The sequence below is a fragment of the Cibotium barometz genome, chromosome 42 (assembly GCF_041138505.1).
Source record: "Cibotium barometz isolate CiBa-2024 chromosome 42, ASM4113850v1, whole genome shotgun sequence".
Taxonomy (NCBI): domain Eukaryota; kingdom Viridiplantae; phylum Streptophyta; class Polypodiopsida; order Cyatheales; family Cibotiaceae; genus Cibotium; species Cibotium barometz.
In genome coordinates this window covers 38,529,723-38,551,674 of record NC_141087.1, presented here as the reverse complement: position 1 = coordinate 38,551,674, position 21,952 = coordinate 38,529,723, and the positions used below count along the sequence as shown (strand labels likewise).

General features: G+C 47.7%; 1 protein-coding gene across 2 annotated transcripts in view; it reads right to left on the bottom strand.

Moving 5' to 3' along the window:
• The window catches only part of LOC147614454 (GTP-binding protein, HflX), a 156,060-nt gene that overhangs the window by 85,257 nt on the left and 48,851 nt on the right, over window positions 1–21,952 (bottom strand). For both annotated transcript variants that reach the window (XM_086780986.1, XM_086780985.1), the window contains exon 2: window positions 13,291–13,430. In XM_086780986.1, the coding sequence (XP_086637112.1) occupies window positions 13,291–13,430 (140 nt within the window). The remainder of the gene's footprint in view (window positions 1–13,290; window positions 13,431–21,952) is intronic.

Below are 21,952 nucleotides of genomic sequence, written 5' to 3'. Positions count from 1 at the left end.
ATCTCCCTCGGATCTCATAATAGATTGTACATCGGCAAATGTAGTGTTCCTATGTCTCTACCTCCTGGTAGCATAGCTAACAAATGCGGTCATCCAAGATCTGATGCACATATCGCCCTGTCTCAATCTGCAGCTGGTGTGATGAGGTCCGGATCTGTCCAATGGCAGAACGTATCCCATGTGATAGGTGTACATCCATGTCCGCCGGGTGGGTGATAAAATCTTGTAATGAGCCATTTTCGTGCCTAAGGGCTCAAGGGGACTAGTCCATGTCCTCTTTGTGTCCACTCTGATGATATCCATCCTGATCACGCGGTTTTGCTCTAAGCGGGTGAGATCCAAAAATGGACAATCCAGACTGTACTTAGTCCATGTTATATCTCGCCATGGAACAAAAGAAAGAGAAAATGAAAATGAAACTGAAAATATAACTGACTAATGAAAAACGAGAAACAACTGCTGCCTAGAAACTGCCATGAAAATACATCATCGTCAGAGCTAGTATGATCATCCCCCCAGGGTGGGTAGAGGACCGTCTAGGATATCTAGCATGGGTGATACAAGTAGATCACATATCCATGACATATCCATTGGGTTGCAAGGGGCTGATCAGTGTCGGTGGAGCATATCCCATATCTGTAGCTGACGAGTAGATGGTGGATGTCTAGCCCATTGTAAAGTATCAGCTCAAGCGAGGATGACTCCTCGTGGCGGTGTGGGATCTGTATTAGGAAGGGCTCGAGCTGGTGGCTGTGTAGTGGGATCAAACCTCTCATCATCCTCAGCCTGTCTCTCGAAGAAACTGGTAATGGGCTGCTGCCGAGGTCCAAGGGGTGCTCATGAGCAAGGCTCTCTGAGAAGGGACTCTCTGTGTCTGTGAAGCTCAAGTAGAAAGAGCCCCAAGCATCGTTGGTCAGAGTAATCGATGATCCGAGTCAGCGAACCAAATCCGTCTCATGGAGTCTGTAACTTGGTTGAACACAATGCTAATCAATACACTTAAATACACTAAGATTTGAAGGACACTTTCTCAAATACAAGAAGTAAATTGCTGAATTGACAAGAGACACACAATGAGCCGGAACGGCCGACCCCTCCCTTGAGTAAATTGTATTACTATTGGAGAAATTCAATACATAGCTTCACGGGCATCCATTGCCAAATCCTCCATGCCAATGCATATGAAATTCAGCATTTAGAAAACAATGGTATGCCGATGTAGATCACCAAGGAGCTGCCTTGATGCCCGGCCCGACTTCAGTGCCCATATTCTCTACCATTGGCTCTATGTTCTACCAAGCAAGGTAGCAACATCTTCAAGAGCACATAGGACAAGAGAAATACTACACAGGGCGGCTAAACAAGGAGTCCTGCCCTTCTACTGAGTAAGTAATGACAACACATTGTCCAATTAGCTTACCAGTCTTCATAGAAGTTGTTGCAAGCGGAAGCCTTCGCGTTGGAAGCTTTAGAAGTGTGGATATCTTCGATTTGCCGCAATCCTTCGCAACAAAAGTCTTCAAGAGGATGAAGGGAACCCTGGGAAAGCTTCCCCTATGGTTCAACTTGAGAAAGGAAGGCTGAAATTAGGGTTTTCAGCAAAAAGACCAGAAATTACAGCAAAAATGAGAGCTGTTTTGCTGAATTTCAGTCATTGGGAGTGAGTAGAAGAGTGATTAGCACTTGGAAACACTCTTGGAAGCTTGGAAAACACCCTAGCAAGTTGGGTATGGCTATGGAGAGCTTGGAAATGGAGAGAAATGGTGGAAAAACAGAGTTTTCAGCCTCCAAAAATCCTCATGAAGAGAAAACATGAATTTCTCTTAATAAGTAAGTGAATTGGGGTCCAATCAGGTGAAGGGACATGGGGAGATGCCCATTTATGAGTAAAAAGGGAGGATCAAGTCCTGGACATTGAGTCTTGTCCGCCTCGGGACTTCAGTGAGTGTGAACTTGGAAGCGGTCATAATTTATAAGTGACTTTTGGGCGCCCAAACTTTAATGAAATGGGAACGCACTCACTTATAAATATTGGCTAAGTCCTAAGGGCTATTTGAGCCTAGATCGGGAAATACTTACCACCTGTTCACATGCCACACAACCATGTCAGCAGACAGTTTCACACGCACGGTTCACGGGCGGGCGTCCCCTTACCCGGAACTACACATAGGTCATGCAGGCATGAAAACAGCATGCAATTTCATTTGCAGGCAAGCACATAAAGATGCTATGCAATGCAGCATTGGCATGAGCAATTTCCGTTCATGAAACCATATAAGACCAGGCGTTTCCAGGCAAGTATACGCAATACCAGACCCAGTGGAAAGCCAATCCTCCAAGCGTTTCCGGGCATGTACACAAAGGCACAAGTCCCAGCGGAAAGCCAATCCTCCAGGCGTTTCCGGGCATGTACACAAAGGCACAAGTCCCAGCGGAAAGCCAAGTCCTCCAGATATTCCGGGCATGATAACATCAAGTCCCAGCGGAATATCATATCCAACTATACAGCATGACACGCGTCAATCACCTGCATAGGCATATTCCATAAGCCATGGACACTAATCCAATATGTACATAGTGTGAAAGCAAGAGTGAACCATTCGGGTGGCCAAATGGTGACAGAATCTCCCTCATATCTCATAATAAACCGGACAATGACAAATATGGTTCTCCTCAGTCTCGGCTCCAGTGAGGCAAAGTCTGCAAATCCGGCTCTCCCTAGGTATGCCCTCTCCACTCTGAGGCGGTGGAAAGAGACACGGAGCCGGCCAATCGCTACCCTCATAGAATGTGACGTGAACATCGAGGTAGCGTGCTCACTGTATAAACCCATCATGTGTGAACCTCAAGAAGTGATCTTTGTAGAATTCCATCTTCGTAGGTAACTCTAAAGGTGAAATCCATGTAGCGTGAATGTGCAAACTGAGGATATCTGTCCTGGTCACCCAATTCGTCTCCTCGACACATCTGAAGCCCATGTGCAGAGAACCATGTAGTGACCCTCGAGAACCATGCTCAGCTCTCCCTCTAAGCTGCCAACCGCTAAGATGAATCCCATGCGAGTCTCGGTAGCCTATGCTGATCCATGTCCCTGATACGGTGAATGTAAGCAATAGTCTGAAAAGGGCGATCAATCACCATGGGGTCTGCAGCAAATTCTTCCTGGATAATGGCATGTGGAACAGATGGTTTGCTGTGGATCATATGCAAGAACATCACCACCTAGGGCCTCCTCTCCCAGTCATCTTCTGCTGATAGGTCCGGTCCCCAAAAGGGTGCTGCATACATCATGGCCGGTGTGACTAGGGTATCAAAAAGCCAACCCTTCGTCCTTGGCTCCTGGAAGTGAGCCTGGAAGCACTCTCTCTCTAGCATGGCTAAAGCTGTGTACCCCCATGTCAGTCTGGCCTCTACTGCTGGATGCATGGTGAAGACTGGGCCAGTGAAAATGACCCCCCCTAGTGTAGGAAGAGACAATGTCCACTATATCCACCAAGTATGTGAAACTCTCTCTAGTAGCTGCAGGACGTGAGGTATTAAAGATCACGACCTTGGTTTTCCCAAGATTAACTGAGAGGCCTCATTGTAAACAGAACTGCTGTAATGCATCTAAGTGTCTCTGGAGTCCCTCCGCTGAGTCAAAGTGAAGAACAATATCGTCAGCATAGAGGAGGATGTGAATCATAATGTCTGCCAGGGGGGTACTGGTCCCACCTATTTGTGCAATAAAATCCATGATCACATCTATGTAAATGCCGAATAGAGTAGGGGAGGGTGGACAGCCCTACTTCACCCCAAGGGTGCTGTAGTTATCATCTGACATACCTCCTGGAGCTCGGACCCATCTCATAAAGAGAAATGATGCTCCAGATCATGTCTTCTGGTACCTCTAGAGTCTGGAGGCAGTGAATAAGGCGGTCACAAGGCACCCTGTCAAAGGCTTTCCAGAAGTCCACAAAGCAACAGTAAACCCGATAGTGTTGTGCCTTCGCCTCCTCAATGATGGCCCGGAGAGTGAAGATGTGGCCAAGGGTGGAGAAAGTCCTCTGAAATCCTGCCTGACCGAGGGCTCTGTATCCATGTCTCTCTACTAATGTACTGAGCTCCATCTCCAATACTGATCCATAAAGCTTGGCCATTGTATGGCCAATCATGACAGTCCTGTAATTCTCTACCTCCAGGGGATCTCCGGCTTTGAGTATGGGGGGGCAATGGTATAGTGGTCCATAAGGTGGAAAGCCATTGCAGAAAGAAAGAAAGAAAGAAATATTTTATTAACGTCTTCCAAAAGACCGGACTCGGCCTATGAGACAAATCGGAGTACCTGTATAGGGTATCCTCTGTCATCCCAACAAAATGAAAAAGTACTGAATAAAAAAAGCTGAATCTGGGTGTGCAAGGGATGGAGCCCTACTACTAGGAGAATGCAAAGCTATATGCATGGAGTATACCATCATGATATGCAACCTAGCTAGCTCCATCCTGTACCATACTGGGGGTATAAAATGGTATACATCAGTGAAGGGGGTGTCCACAGCTCCCTGAAGAACATGCCTGGGTGTGCTCTGAAGCGAGCCAGTCGCTCCGCACCCTCTCTGTGAAACTGAGCTCTGATCTCTGTCATCTCTCTTTGGTATAGGCGTGGTGTCCGAAAGCCAGGTGTCCTCTGTCTCCTGCGGGCTCTAAGTGTCTCTGCTCTCTGGAGAGTAATTCCCTGCCGTGTAGGGGCTGGGAGGGGCTCTAAGTGTCTCTGCTCTCTGGAGAGTAATTCCCTGCCGTGTAGGGGCTGGGAGGGGTATGGATCTCTGAAAAAATGTAGTAATCTGTGTCTGTCGCCCCCCCTCTGGAGCTGTCTGAGCCTGTAATAATGTCTCTCTGTGGCGCTGTATGTCTAGAATGTATCTCCCCAGTATGCGCTGGTCTGCTGCCTCAAAGATCTGGCGTAGGGAATGTGGCTCTCTGAATAAAATGGGATATCTCTCTCTGATGGCTGTATATGCTCTGCATCTGCATACATAATGCTCCTCACTCTCCACCTCCTCTCTGCACAATCTGCATACCCTCTCCTCTCGGGGGATCCGTGCTGCTTTGCCAGTCTCAATCTCCAATCGGTGTGATGAAACTCTGAGCTGACCAATAGCCACTCGGGAGCTGTGTGGTAAAAAGCCCTTCATGTATCTAGGCCTCTCTATAAATCCATCATCAGTGATACTCATGAAGTGATCTCTGTAGTATAGCATCTTCGGTGGAAGAGGCTGTGTAGGCGATATCCATGTCTCTCGTGTATAGAGAGCCTGATTAAACATATGTGCCAGTAGGGGTGCGAGTGTATCACAAGCGTGCGATAGATGCTCGGCAAGTAACCCCTCATGGTCACATGCCCATCCAATACTCTACTTGCGGATGGCCTTGGCTACATTATTAGGGGTAAAAAGGTGGAAGTGGTAGGTCGGGGTTCTGGTGGTGAGGGGAGTGGGAGTGGGAGTGGGAGCTGGTTAGGTATGTGATATAGGGCATGGGCGTAGGAATACCAGATGGCAGGGCTGGTAATAGGTGTGGGTGGGCAACGCTCTCCTTGCAATTCGGTCCCATAAAGAGCTGGCACAAGTCATCCTCACGTTGTCTCATATATTGCTGCTTCTTGCAACAAGTAAGAGAGTGGAAGATACGCTGTGCTTCGTGCTTTGTGATCTGTCTACTCATTCTCTCACTCTCGAGGTGAGAACATGTGGTCTGGCACTCATCGTCATACCAGCTATTTTGGGGCATGGATCTGCAGGAGGTTTGACGGTGGTCCGATGCATGCATGGGAAGGAAGCTGTGGCATATGTGTGGAGGGTGGTGGTAAGTGTGGAGGAGAGGGTGGCCAGTGGGACAAATGGATCCATGTCACTGAGCTAGTGATAGATGTGATGTGAATAACCCTCATCTAGGTCATGATGGAAGTGGACCTGTGTGTATTATGTGGGTGGTGGGTGCACGGGGGGTGGGGGGGTGGGCGGGCGGGTAAGGGGGCCCCCCTATAGGATGTGTGCATGAAAGGCTAAAGGTAAGGAAGTGTGATCGGCTCTAATGGGGGGAGGGGTATGTGGAAATCTAGAATGCGTAGTATCAAAGCCGGAGATCCCATCAAGTAGTCCACTGTGCTGGAGCCTCCTCTGAACCAAAAACAGGTGAACTCCCCAGATGGGGGTGTTGGAATATGTGCAATTGTGTATTTGTGTCTCTCTGTGTAGAGAAAGATGATGCATCAGCATGGCAACGGCCTAAAAAGTCAATCCATGCAAAACCCCGTGTGGTCCCCACTCGTAACTGGACCGCTTTAATACCCTCTAATGGTCAATCTAGTCGCTCTGCTGAAATTAGTGTTAGCACATTCATCCCCAATTTTTGCCCATGTTTGGTGTCCTTTCGGTCCCTTTTGCATGGCCCTTGATTGTGGGCTGGCCACCCCTATTTTACATATTTTTCTGGGATTTTTCCCAACCTCTATGGTTTTTTCCCAGTCGGCCAGCTACTACTGATGTTCAGTCGGCCAGCATATGTAGCAGCTCTCCCCACCTATAAATAGGTGGGCTAGCCTCTCACTTTTTCATCTTGCCTTGTATATCTTTTGCTCCCTCACTTACGAGACTGCTTGTGTCTCTTGCTTGGGACTGTATTGCTTCAGTATATTCAACATAGTCGCTCCATATCTCTCTCCCTCTTGCACTCTCTATTCAGCACACTCTAGTGCTCTATTGCTTCCGCTCTGTGCACTCTTTCATGGTATCATCGCTCCCGGTTCAGCGATTCCATCTGCTGCCCCAGATTTAGCCGTATTTACAGCCCCTTATCCTCTGCGTTTTTCACAGATTTGCAGCCTTCTTCTTGCTTTCTTTTGTGGACAGCTTCTGCTTGTTGGTTCTCCTTCAGTTTGGCTTCATCGCTTGCAGCCAGAAGGTAACTTTTTCATCGCCGTTTCATTCCTACTTGGAGTTTGGATCTAGGTGGCCTGTTTTTCAGGACACCAGCCCCTCTTTGGCTGCATTTTCCTCTCCAGTGGATATTCCCTTTTGCAGAGGGGGTTTTGTGGTGGTTCGGGCTTTGGTGGCAACCTTGATACCTGTGGTGGACACTTCTTCTTCTGAGATAGTGCGTTTTTTTTCTTGAGGAGAGCCCAAGCTACAGTCCTAGTTGATGGCTTTCCCTCTTGCACCCTCTTACAGCATATTCCCAGGCCCTGTGTGGCTGCCTTTTCTCTCTATATCAAATCTGCATTTTTTGCTTCCCTCTTCTAGTGGCATTAAGGTTGGAGGTACAGTCGACAGAAGCTTCTGCGTTTTTTGCTACAGGAGGATTTTCGGGTGCTGTCCAACCTCTTAGGGCTGCATTTTGGTGGGAGGAAGGGACCTACATCAGGGTTTTCTGATTTGGACAGTTTTTAATCTTATGAGGTTTGGTCCTATTGGTTGGATCAATGATGACAGCTTCAGATTGTGTCTCCTATTGCTTCGCCTCTTAACTCTTTCTTCGTCAACCAGTGACCAAACTGTTGCTGGTCTCTTTGCCTTCTATGGAGGAGCCTGCTTCTACGCTGTGTGATGCTATTGAGGAGGCTACTACTACTTCAGTTACCACTACTGTGAATGTTCCTATTTCCCTTACTCTGTGTGAGGATTCTGGATTGTGGTCAGGTGTGTCCGTGACCGTGCTCGGGGCACAGTGGTACTTCCAAGGCTTGAAGGATTAGGATTTGAATTTAGTTGGGCCTGTGGAGTCCCGACATCAGTTTTCAGAGGGGGCAGTTGAGTTCTTACATCTGGCGATGCCGACCTTTGAGAAGGATGCTATTGTACAGCATTGGGCTACTCTTGGTACAAAGTTGGAGCAGATGGACTCTATTTCTTTTGAGGGTATTATCTTCTTGGAGCTACAGGCTTCTAGGGATTTTTGTGGCACTGTGTTTACATTTGGGTTTGGCACCGATATTTGGAGCAGCACGACGCAGGCTACATGGTTGTTTTCTTCTAGAGGAGCAGTGTACTTGGCAGCTTGTTCTATTGCTTTTGTAGCTAAGTTGCTTAGGAGATTGCTCGTGGAGCTTTCCTGGTACCTGTTGTTGCTGCATTCTTTTGTCTTTGACAAAGAACAACTCCTTCGGCTTCTCGGAGTTTGTTCAGCATCTGGTGCTAAGAGGGGGTGTTAGCACATTCATCCCCAGTTTCTGCCCATGTTTGGTGTCCTTTTGGTCCCTTTTGCATGGCCCCTGATTGTGGGCTCGCCACCCCTATTTTACATATTTTTCTAGGATTTTTCCCAGCCTCTATGGTTTTTTCCCAGTTGGCCAACATATGTAGCTCCAGTCGGCCAGCTCTCCCCACCTATAAATAGGTAAGCTAGCCTCTCACTTTTTCATCTTGCCTTGTATATCTTTTGCTCCCTCACTTACGAGACTGCTTGTGTCTTTTGCTTGGGACTGTATTGCTTCAGTATATTCAGCATAGTTGCTCCATATCTCTCTCTCTCTCTTGCACTCTCTATTCAGCACACTCTAGTGCTCTATTGCTTCCGCTTTATGCACTCTTTCAATTAGTAGTGTGGGAAGGCTTTGGGCTGCGGTCGTTAAAGAGGGTCCGTTCTTTGCCAATAACATTTATGATGTGGGTAATGTTCCAATGGGCTTTGAGGTTCCTATCCCCTCACATGGTGATGCAGGGAGTCAGGCACCTACGCAAATGGAATCATGAGTTTCTTCATCCTTCATCATTTCCATATGTATATACCATTGAAATGCATTAGCTTTAACATACAGGGCCTCTGCGACCCCAATACATGGGGGCTCTTTTGGGCATATGTAAATAGTATGCAACCGCATGTAGTGTGTGTGCAAGAACACAATCAACACCTATTTGCTCGTAGAAATGGTGCTTTCTTGGGGTATCCGATTTTTTATGCTAGCAAAAGCAACTTTTCGGATACTTTTATCATGGTTAAACACGATTTGCAGCCATGTGTCGCATACAATGACTCACATGGACGGTGGATGGTGGTGCAATGTCTCATTGCTGGCGAGGTTTACGAGTTTGCTAGTACATATGCTTCACAGACATCGCTTCATAGAGCGGAACTTTGGTGCTCCATCCGGTGTAACCCATGGGTTGCAAATGCATTTCTCACAGGGGATTTCAATAACTCACCTAGCCATGAGGATAACTCCTCACATCGTTCCCATATGTTGCGGGCTGAGCAAGTAGAATGGCATAGTATGATTGAGGGTTTGCATGCTTTGGATCTCTAGAGACGGCTCATGCTAGACACTCCTGGATTCACATTTCAGCATAATGCTTAGTCGCACTATTTTGCTTGTCTTGATCGACGGTATTTGTTAAATGCAAATCAGTATGATGCCTTTACATGCCACATATGGATTGACCACACAATGTGTCTGTCTGATCATGCCCCGTTGTGGTTAGCTCTATACTTTGGAATGGGGATTCATGACCCACCTCTGCCACATAAACGATTACTTCTCATCAACAATAGTTACCTCACTCATGATGCATTTGCTGATTTGGTACGCTCGGCTGTGCAACCCCTTTTGCTACAGTTGAATGAGGATATTGACATTGCATGGCATTGTTTTGTTTCACGCATGCAAATGCTGATAAGGGACTATGGCAAGTGGTATATGGGTGCTTTACGGGAGAGGGTGGCAGAGGCCAAAAGGATTGTGCAGTCTTACACTGAACTTAGTCATACAAGTCCACTGACTGTCGAGGAAAATGTCACTCATGGATGCTGAATCTTGTATCAAGGACAATGATAAACGAAAGATTGCAAAGTCGCAAGTGCATGCCCGGCAAAAATCAATGCTTGATAAGGGATGCTCTTCCAAGTCTTTTTTCAAAGGTCTCCGTGCATCTAGACAAAAGCAAGGCATAGCACATCGTATGTGGTCTGATGGCACGTGGACCTCTACTAGGCAACAGCTTGCGGAAATATGTCTCTCATGCCCGTCCTATGCCACTTACACAGGATGCATTGGTTGCTCGCACTATGCTTTTGGATGAGGGTACACCAATCCTATCACTTGATAAGGCACAAAACTTGGAAGAGTGCTTTACGGAGGAAGAACTACAGGCTGCACTTAGAGGTTTGGAAAAATGGAAGTCTCCCAGGTGGGATGGTTTGACGGTTGAATTCTTTCACACATTTTGGCCGGAATTGAAGCTTCCATTGCTATGCATGATTAATCAATGTTGGCGTGGCGACATATTGCCTCATTCTTGGAAGGAAGGCCTGCTGAAATTGCTCCCAAAAAAGCAACTCTGTGAGAATTTAGGTGACTAGAGGCCCATCTCTCTTATGCCAGTTGTTTATAAAGTGGTCACCGAAATGATAGTTAATCGCATTAAGGGCTACCTTGACTCAGGATTGCACCCAGCACAATACGGCTTTGTTCCCAGGTGGCAAATTATGGACAACATGGCAAATGCCTACATGGGTATTGAGTATGCCAAGTACACCGACCAAAATGTCCTGATCATGCAAGTAGATATTGTTAAGGCATTTGACACTGTCCACTGGGACTTCATAGCTGGGGTGATGGATCGGATGGGTTTTGGACCCAAAATGTGAAATGTGATTTATTGGCTATACCAGGGGGTATTGCTCAATGCATTTTTGGTCAGGAACTTTTTGCCGCTTGGACTTCGGGTAAATCGGTACGTTAGGGCTGCCCACTTAGTGCACTACTTTATGCCATTGCCACACACCCCTTGTTGTTATATATTAACAAGCTTACCCAGCAGGGCAGCTTGCATGGTATTGCGATGCCGGATGGTTCTCACTTTGTGGCACAAGCCTATGCTGATGACTCCTCCTTCCCTAGAAATACCCTAGCGGATTTGCAACGGATTATGGATGCCCTTCTGCTTTATGGGCTGGCAGCTGGGTTGCAAGTCAATTTTCGAAAGTCGAAGCTGTTATTAGTCTGCCACTATCTTTGGCATTCTAATCTTTGGCCAAGTCAGATTGTTCCACCCGGTCAGTTGGTCAGGCATTTGGGATTACCGATTGGCTGAGATGTTTCTTTGAAAGATGAGATGGTATGGGTGCTGACTCAATTGGAGTGCAAAATTGATTACTGGAAGCTATCCACTTGGCCTTTGCATGTCCGCTTGCGAATTGTCCAGTCAATCATCATGGCGTACATTCAGTTTCACCTTCCTTTGTTACCCCGAACTAGTAAGCAGATTGATACATTTATGTCTCGTGCCATTGCCTGTCTCTAGCGAACACAATCGGATCGCAAAGGGCTTCATCTGCTCAAACGTGCTTATGTGTGCTCGCCAAAACTGCATGGGGGCCTGAACATTCTCGACATTCACCATCACATGCTGGCACGTAAGGCCACATTGCTTATTGGCTTTGTCCGTCAAATGCAACCTTGGACAAAGATGTTGGCAACCATGTGTGCACACATGAAAGTAGATTCTTATGGTCACTGGGTTTTGGATCACTCGGATGTCATTTTTGGTCATCTTACTGGGCGCATACTAGGTTGCCCTTATCCCACTTCTTTGATTATAGCTTGGCAGCAGATCTTATGTTTCATGCATTGGGCAGGTAGACCTCCACATACAGGGATCCGATCTTAGAGCATTCATTGGAGTCGAGCCTTTCCTCGGCCTTTAGTGCTAGATCACCCAGGAAAGGCTTATCATCTATCGACTTTGGGAATACGTATGGTAAAGGATGTGGTTGATGAGTATGGTATGGTTCTTTCTTTCCCGAGGACCACCAGGCAATGGCATCTGGGCATGCATCATAGGCCGATATGGCATGCCATAGCTGAACTTCTGGCTCCATTTCAGCCGGTACCCCCTCTTGAAGAGGAGGATTCATTACAGGATTGGCATTTTGATCGTCAATAGCCGGGTTATGCCTCATTCCCATTCCATCTCCTCACTGCTTCCGAGGCCTACCGTTTGCTTATTCCTCAGCCTTGGATAGTGGAACATGGGAACAAGCTATGGCACTTGGATAAGCCTTTGCCCTGGTGGAAATTGACTTTAAAAAAGGTGTGGAAGTCAAAGTTGCCACTTAAGCAACGGGTCTTTTTTTGGCGATGAATTACAAGCACGCTACCGGTTGGTACTCTACTGGCTCAAAGGCGTATTGCTCTAGCTTTATGTCGGTGTTGCCGCCTTATGCCCGAGACCGTACCTCACTTATTGTGGAGTTGCTTGCATTCCCGCAATCTTCTTCAACACTTGACAGCACTACTAGAGTATAGATTCCCTTGATAGCGCTTTGGGTGATTTTTTGGATTTTTGGCAGATTGTCCCCGGCCTTACCGGGGTATAATGATTTCTTCTCATGGGTGCGATTCTGGGCTCTTTGGACCATCTATTCCACTAGAAATCATCTGCACTTTTCTGGTGATGTTGTTCATCCCATCCCCTATTTTCGTGCTGCTCTACTCCGGTCTCTTCAAGATTGCTATGATCTTGGCGAGCTTTCTCTCCAGCAATTTGAAGAATTTTCCCAGTTTTTTAAGTTCGTTCTCATAGTTCCACCCACTTCGGGTGACTATGACTGTACAGTTTACTATTTGATATAAACAGTGGTTTCACCAAAAAAAAAAAAATTTGTGTCTCTGTGTGTGTGAACAGCCCCTCCAAAGGCTTATATGTGTGTAAGTGTATACTAGTGTGTGAACCACCTCTTATGGGTGGAGAAGTGTGCATTTAATAAGGGTCAAAGGGTTTGGTACAAGGAAAGGCCTATATAGAGAAAGGCTTGTACTTCATATTAATCAATTAACCTATCCATTTGAGTCAGGTTCTTTCACTCTCTCTCTAGCTCTCAATCTCTTCTCTCTCTCTATCTCACTGTCACCTGCTCCAACATCAGAGCCATGTTTCTCTTCCAGCCACCATAGCTGCAGCTAACCCTTGCCAACTGAAATAAATTCTCCCAAAACCATGAAGCTTTGTACAAGTTCTGTGTTTACTTTTCTGCAGACTTCCTACAAAGTTTCGTGTAAATCTGCCATGTTACCAGAGCCGACTATAGCTCCTTTCTTGCCATTTGCCTTCGTATCAGGCCACTCTTCTGTTTCGCTTTTATAGTCAGTAATTTTCTAGCTTCCATTTTTTTTGCAGGAAAAAAGACTGCGATTAATTTATGAATAGACCAAAGACCTGTGTGTCTTCTGTAAGATCACTATGCATTCATTTGATTCTACATTACATTAAGCCAGTCGTGCCTATGAAAAATAGGAGTTTAAGCCAAAATACTTACTTCTGATAAGTGGAGCCCACCACCACAAGGCCAGCAGTGTCTGCTAATTGTGCAAGCTCTGCAAGGGAGTCAGCAATGCTGAATGATGACAGCACTCCCTTGCGTTCTATGCCCACAAGATAAGCTCTCTCTTCAAAAACCTGTGAATACCATGAAACAAGTGGCTTAGGAGTGTAGTAGCCTTAACCAGCATTGTTCATGCCTCAACAATAACCCAAAATTGTAAATATGTACCTAGAACAACACTTTATTAAAGACATGGGATTTTATTTTTTTCCCCGGGAAAAAGATCCTTCAATTAGTTAAAGAAAAACAGCCACAAAGGGCTAAGTACAACCACGATGGGCTAAATACAGCCTCACCTCATATAAGGGCGGGAGACAAATGATCAAAGGAAAAGAGATGCTTCCCCTCCGGCGGCTGGCCGCTCTGTGAGGAGAAGGCTATCTCTTACAAGGGCAGGTGGTCTGTAATGCCAAATGGGGTCACCGCCTCTATCTATGAGGAAAGGGCCAAGCCTCCAAAGTCTCAAGAAGGCTTCCCGCCGCTTCCGCATGCGGTCAGAACCTCTTTGCAGCTTCCCCCACTGACCGCGGAGGGTGTGAATGATATCAAGCCATATGCTCCTGATGGTCTCAACCAACAGAGTGTGGGTACCCACAATGGCCTCGCTACATCTAGCACACCAGATGTGACAGGCTGCTATGCTACTCCAAATCTCCCATTGCTAGCATGAGCCTAGTCGCCACACACCTGCCGGTGGGGCTGTGACTGGTACTACTCCAATACGATGGTGGGAGACCTGAAGGGAAAGTCCTCCCCCATCCTCCTCGTAAGTCCTGACCACTCTAGCCTTGGTGGCCCAAGCGACAGTACCCCGAGTGATGATCCGGGTCGATGCCCTGTCCATAGCGAAGATGCGGAGAATCCACTGCCAAATCTACTGAGCCTTCGGGCATCCCAAAGGCAATGTCGCGAAGACTCCTGGGGGTGGCCGCACCTCAGGCAAGTTGCTGACCGCCCTCAAATTGCCAGCCAAGTACCAACCGCCACTCCTGAGGAATAGCTGAGTCGATGTCGATGCTGAGCCTGTCTCTACCCCGGATCCATGTCAAGCCTCCCTCTTGCTCCTCCTCATGAGGTAACTGCCTGTGTGCAATCCAATCTCCAAGAGACCTGTAGGGTCCCATGCTCAAGGCGCCCCAGGATATGTGCGGTCGGGTCTGCTCCTCTGAGGCCACTAGAACAATCTGTCTGAGGGCTACTAGCCTGAGATGATCCCAAGCACGAAGTAGACTGGCTGCGAATATGTCCTCAAAGGCAGGACTAAAACCATGGGCTCGCATCTCTGTGAAGATCCATCTAGTACTCTGCGGCCATAGGCCTCCAAGGGTCGGAGTGCGGGCTGAAATCCGCGCCAAGAGGAAATCCTTCCAAGGCTCACCACCGAGCAGGAGTCCTCTGAAAATCAACTTGCCCAACAGGGCACGGCTCTATATAGCTGGATCGATGAGGCCAAGCCCCCCTCTGCTACATGGCTGAATGATCACTCTCCATGCCACCTTGGCCCTGGCTGGCCTCCCATCACTTCCAGCCCACAAGAAGTTCCGGATCAAACGCTGTTCTTGGCCAATACAAGCCCGAGAAAAGACCCAGCACAAGGTGATGTACCACATGGTGGCAAGTAGTACCTGGTTCGCCACCACCACTCTACCTGCTAGGGATAGCCTCGCCAAGCTCCAATATAGAAGCTTCTTCTGAATACTCAGAAGAAGCGGAGCAAGCTACTGCTCGGGAGAGATATCAATGCCAACCTGGCAACCGAGGTATCAGACTGGAGTGTCCCTCAAGATCCACTAGAAAGCCTCAACTGGTCGCCAAGTCGGGGTGGGTGCTGAGCCTACCCAAAAACCACGCGACTTGTGCCAATTGATCTGTGCTCCTGATGCACGGTAGAAAATCTCTATTGCCTCCGCGAATCTCTGGAGATTCCCAACATCTCCAGCAAGGTAGGCTGCTGTGTCGTATGCAAACTCTGAGTCCAACATCTCCTCCTGCGTGCGGAGGGGAAGGCGCAATCCCTGAAGTCCGGTCTCCTGGGCGGAGAGAAAACTACTCATGGCCTCGACGACAAATAGAAAGAAGTATGGTGCCAAAGGACAACCCTGTCGAACCGAGCAGGAAAGGGGGAATCTGTCGCCTCGGGCTCCCTGAATGAGAACCTGACTGTGAGATGCTCAATAAAGTCCTGAGACTCCATGAATCCACTCCATGGGGAATCTCATCCGGCTCATAGTGCCCTCCAGAAAGCTCCAATCCACCCTGTCATAAGCTTTCTCAAAGTCTAGGAGTAGCACAATGAGGTCCTGCCATTGCATCCTGGCCGAAGCTGTTGCCTCCCAAAAGGTAAAGATGTTGTCCAGAATGCTCCGATCCTGAACAAAACCAATCTGAGTGTCGTGGGGATCAAGTCTAGGAGAGAAGGCTTTAGTCGTCTACTGATGGCCTTGGCCAAAATCTTTAGGCCGTCCCTAGAAGGGTGATGGGTCTCCACTGCCGGATCTCCAATCTATCACCACCCTCCTTGGGAATCAAATGTATCAAGCCCTCTGTAAGCCTCTCTGGTATGGCACCTGTGAGCATAATGTCATTGAAGGCAATGCGAAGGCCACCTTCCATGAGGTCCCAGTGGCAACAAAAGAAAGAAACAGGAAGCCCATCTTCCCCCAAGCATTTGTCCTTGGGTAATGCCTTCACCGCCTCCACCAGCTTCTCTAAAGTGAAAGGGGTCAATAAGAAAGACCGAAGGGAGGGGGGAACCACCTCTCTTGTGTCCCTCCAGAGTCTCTCGCATGCATCCATCACCAGGGGGGATAATGGGAGACCAGTGAGAAGAGATTGGAAGAAATCCGTGGCAATGGCTCTCACATGTGGGGGATCAGAAACAATAGCTCCATCCTGGCCACGTAGTCTACGAATACCGTCTCTCCTCCTGTGTGGGCCGGCTATCTCAAAAAAGTCTCCAGTAACTCTGTCACCAGCCTGAGTCCAGAATGAAGCCTTGGCATGGTATCTATACTCCACTCTCCTCTCTTCAACCGACCGAATCTCCATGCGGGCGGCAGCGATCCGACTCTCAATCCACGAGCTGTCTGGGGAACTCCCTTGAAGACGTTGTAACGAGGCTAGGCCCCTCTTCAGACTCCTCTATTGCTCCCAAAATCCCTCCAATCTACTCTAGGCTGCCTCTTGTAAGAAAATACTGATCTCCCCAAGGCCATCATCCAAAGTGCACGCTGCAGAGCCTAAGGAAAAGTCCAGTGCTACCCATATCTGCTCGATCCGGCTATAGATCTCGGGGTCCTGAATGAGACTGTCTGGAATGTTGGAGCTCGCATGTCTGTCATGCCTCCATGGGTCCTCTAGGGACAGAATAACTGGGGCATGATCTGCAAATGTAGTGCGTACCAGAATACCAACCATGCCTCCACGGCTGCAAGCCCACTCATCAACATAAAACCTGTCCAGCCAAGAGAGGTTGGGGCCAGTGCTCTGCCTATCCAATCGAGAGAAGCTAAGACTCCAGGGCTATGCCCAAACTCTGGAAGATGCCAAGGGTCCTGTCCCCTAAGAATCAGAATCATCTCCTCCCATCCAAAGTACTCCGCTCCTGAGACTGTGGCCGTGCCACCTCTAAGTCTGTCCTCCGCTGCCTATATCATGTTGAAGTCACCGCCCATGCACCAAAAATCAGCCTGGGGCAGGGCCTGTCGGACAGTGCTCCAAAAGATAGCTCTACCTATAGCCACATCCGGGGCATAAATGTTGAGGAAGCCAATGCTATCCTCTCCAATCAGAATGGTAACCCACTGAGCACGTCCTGGAACTATGACTCCTGCTCCTGTCTCACAGACGACAGAAGCTGCTCACTGACAAAGAGACACGCTCCTCCCTGCGTCCCTGAAGGGCTGAAGGATGGAGACCAAAAAGTACGACTCCTGCTTGGTAGAATCTTCCCGTAGCGGCAAGTACACCCCTCAGTAAGATGGTGCTCCTGGAGGAAAATAATGTCGATAGATCCCCCCACCATAGCTCGCTGCAATTCTCCTCTAAGGACACCTCGTCCCTGAAAGCACTCAGGCCCCCCTAAGCCCTAAATGTTCCATGAGACAATCCTCATATCCATCTCTGTGTGAGGCGGAACTACTGGAATTGCCCTCCACTCAAAGAGTCTTGGGCGCGGGCTCAGACAGGGAATAGTCACAATCTGTCCTAGTGCAAAGTCGCGCCACGTGGGCATGGATCCTGCCCTCCATGTACTGCCACTCTGCCCGAGCGCAAGAGTATGCATACTCCATGCTCCATTGATCATAGTGGAGATATCTGTAGGAAGGGGGGAGAGGTACTGCGAGAGGTATGCATGAACACAAAAAGCAGCACCTCTAGACTGAACCCCTCCCTGTTCTCTGTGGGCTAATCCACCAAGCTCCATCTTAGCCAGAGGCCATAGATGAGTAAGAACGTCGGTGATGCAGAGATCCTGCAGATGATGCGATAGCTCAATTGCTTGATCTTGAATGGTAGCCGGCCATGTCCGTTTCAGGCTTGGAAATTGGGGATTTCGACTCCTGTGAAGTGCTGTAACAGAAATCAGCGTGTGGACAGCTCATATGCACTTTATTTGTTGAGGCATTGCCTTCCAGTCAAGGGGCTTTCTGTATTTTCTTTGTTGTATGCCCGGTTTATGCTTGGTACAGCAAGAAAAGTGCCCGTCCACTCAGGAATTGAGTGCGAAATTGGGGGATTTTATGCCTAATTCAGTTCAGAAATTAAAAGGTGCATTTGGAACAAAAAGGGGGATGCTTTGCTCTCAGTTTTGACACTGAGAAGGGATTTACAGATTGGGACAGCAAGTTATAGCGGTGACATTGCTCTTGTGCAATGAAAGGGTGGAGTACTGAGGTTGTGCCCATCTCGGAAGAGATTTTTTATTTGAGGTCTCTATTTTATTTCCTTGCAGGTGATCTTTGCAGTGACACATATTGCCATGGGGAAAGATGGTGTGCTTGATTTACTTTCAGCCGAGAACAAACTTGATGGCAGTAACAACTACCCTTTGTGGTCATACATGATGAAGCACATACTTGTAGCCAATGGGCTGAGCAAGATTGTTGACGGTATTGAGGTTAGACCTGGTACACGTGCTACATCACAGGATGATGACTCTGCTACTACTTCTACTATCACATATGGTAGAAGGATACCTCCTCCACCACCGGTACCATCCACTGAGACTCAACAAAAGTGGGATGAGAAAGATGCAAAAGCACATGCGATGATTGCATTGTCTGTGAAGACTGGTATTATTCCACATATACGGTCTTGCCAGACGGCAAAGGATGCATGGGATTGTTTGGCTAATTTGTACCAGGTACGAAATGAGGCCAAAGTTGCCTATCTCAAAAGGCAACTAGAGCATCTTGTTATGCATGAGGGAGATGCTATGGATGATTTTCTCACCAAGTTCAAGGACTTGCGTGAACAGTTGATCTCTCTCGGGGAGGAGATGTCAGATGGCTCCTTGGTCACCATTATCCTTAATGGTATTCCTGATTCTTATCAGTCTCTTGCATCCACGCTGCGTCTTATCATGAAAGGGAATCCAGACTCTTTCAAGCTTGATGACTTCGTGCAGGTGTTGTTGCAAGAAGAGCAATCAAGGGAGAACAGGAGTATCTTGAAGGAAGGGGATCAAGCCTTTTATGCAGGGCAAAAGGGGAAGGAAAAGGCTGCAAATAAATGGGCTGGAAAGGGCAAAACAGCACATAATCAGCCCTCTCCCAGTGGGGAGAAAGAGGATGCAAAGGGTAAGAAAAAGGGCAAGTGTCACTATTGCAGGAAGCCAGGGCATTACATCCGTGAATGCCGCAAGAGGCTTGCGAAGGAGAAGGAAAGGGGCACTAAATCAGAAGCTAATGTTGCAATCACGGATACTCATGCAGGTGAGAAGCAAGAAGTTGCAAACTATACTCACATTACTCATGATGATTATGATGAGGAGTGGGCATTCATGGTAGTTTGCAGCTATGATCCTTCCATGCATGATGATGTTTGTCTCTCTGTGGTTAGTACTCAGGAGTGGTACTTTGACAGTGGTGCTAGTAAGCACATTACAGCGCAGAGAGAGTTATTTTCAGATCTTGTGACTACCTCACAGGGAGGTATGGTCACATGTGCCAATAACTCCAGCTATCCAGTGCAGGGAGTTGGTAAGGTTGTATTGCATTCAGCCCACGGTGGCTCCTTCACATTGAGTCACGTGTTGTATGTGCCAGGTATCAGGAAGAATCTAATATCCGTCCCTGCAGTTGCCTTGGGAGGATTAGATGTGAGATTCTCAGGACCCAAATGCACAGTGCATGATCTTGAGGATGCAGGTACCATAGTGGCATCAGGCACACTCCGCAAAGGTTTGTACAGGCTGGATCATTATGCAGCAGGTTCTCATGATGCTATGGCAGTGGTAAGCACAGAAGAAAGGGCCAATGCTGAATTGTGGCATGCACGGTTTGGTCACTTGAACTTCAAGAGCTTGCAGAGACTCCATACACATGACATGGTGTTAGACATGCCACATATACATGCCCCTGGAAGACATGTTTGTGAGGGGTGTATATTGGGTAAGATGCATCGGGCTCCATTCCTGAAAGATGCCACTGTAAGGGCTGTCTGGAAATTACAGCTTATACACAGTGATGTGTGTGGTCCCATGAGGACACGCAGTCTTGGTGGTTACTCATATTTTACCACCTTCATTGATGATTTCTCATGCTTTACGTGGGTGTATCCCTTGAGGCATAAGTCAGAGGTGTTTGCCAGGTTTAAGGATTTCCTTGTCATGCAGGAAAATCAAACCTCAGAGAGGGTGGGTACATTGCGTACTGATAGAGGTGGAGAATATATGTCAGATGCCTTTCATGGTCTTTTGGCAAAAAAGGGGATTATTCATCAATGTACAGTGCCATACACCCCCCAGCAGAATGGGAAGGCGGAACGCAAGAACCGTACTAAGATGGAAATGGCACGGTGTATGATTAAGGCAAAGGGCCTGCCCCCTAGTTTTTTGTTGGAGGCAATCATTTGCAGCAATTATGTGTTGAACAGGTGTCCAACCAAAGCTCTCCAGAACATCACACCTTATGAGGCATGGACAGGCAGGAAACCTTCAGTTCAGCATTTGAAGGTGTTTGGATGCTTGGCATATGCACTTATCCCGGAGCATAAGCGGGGGAAGCTTGATGATAAGGCTGCAAAATGCATTTTTGTTGGTTATAGCTCTAAGAGCAAAGGCTACCGGCTGTACCACCCAGGTACACGGAAGATTATTGTGAGCAGAGATGTAATGTTTGCGGAGGATTCAGTCCTACCAATGCAGTCCACTAGGCAGCAGCCTGCAGTTTATTCTCGTGACATCTTTGAGTTTTTGTTGCCTCAGAGGGAGGGAAACACAGCCCCACATTTGGAGCCTGTGGAGGAGCGTGTGACAACAACAACGCAGCCCACTAATGTGCAGGAAATTAATGAGCAGGAAATTACAGTTGGTTTGCAGCCAACTAATCATGATGTGCCACAGGTTGATGTGCCTGAATCTTTCAGAAGGGTACCTAGGTGGCTCACCGAGACACTAAAGGACAGCCCTCTCGATATGCCTTTGTCAAGCAGGACAAGATTGGGTGCACGCAGAGCTCAGGGTCTTTGTACTGAGTATGCTTTGGAGAGCACAAGTCATGAAGAAGAGCCTGTCTCTTTTGAAGAGGCAGAAGAAGATCCGCATTGGATGGCAGCCATGCAATCAGAATTTGATGCAATCATGAAGAATGATACATGGTTTCTGACAGACTTGCCAGTGGGCAAGAAAGCAATTGGTGTGAAGTGGGTTTATAAGATTAAGAGGCATGCAAATGGCTCAGTGGAGAGATACAAGGCTCGTCTTGTAGCCAAAGGGTATGCACAGCAGAAGGGCATTGATTATGATGAAACCTTTGCCCCCACTTCCAGGATGACTACTGTCAGGAGTTTGATAGCATTGGCTGGTCATCATGCATGGGTTATACACCAGCTGGACATAAAGACCGCATTTCTCAATGGAGATATTATAGAGGAGGTCTATGTACTTCAGCCCCCAGGTTTTAAAGTGAAGGGACAGGAAGCTAAGGTGTGCAGGTTGCAGAAGGCCCTGTATGGTCTTAAGCAATCACCTAGAGCTTGGTATGCTAAGATTGATTCCCATTTGCTTTCACAGGGCTTTGTACGCAGTTCAGCAGAGAGTACTCTATACATTAAGAGTACTACTGAGGTGTTTCTCGTCATCGTACTTTATGTCGATGACATGCTGCTTACAGGACCTCGAGAGGATCATATTGCAGCCTTTAAGGCTGAATTACAGCAAACCTTTGAGATGTCAGACCTTGGTCCTTTGCACTACTATCTTGGGATACAGTTTATGCAGACAGAGAGGGACATATTTTTGCAGCAAAGTATGTATATTCAGAATTTGTTGCAGCGGTTTTCCCTTCAGGACAGCAAGCCCGTGGCTACTCCTGTGGAGCCAGGTGCAAGGTTGAGTCTTGAGGACAGTGGGGAGCCGTTTGATGGCACTCTT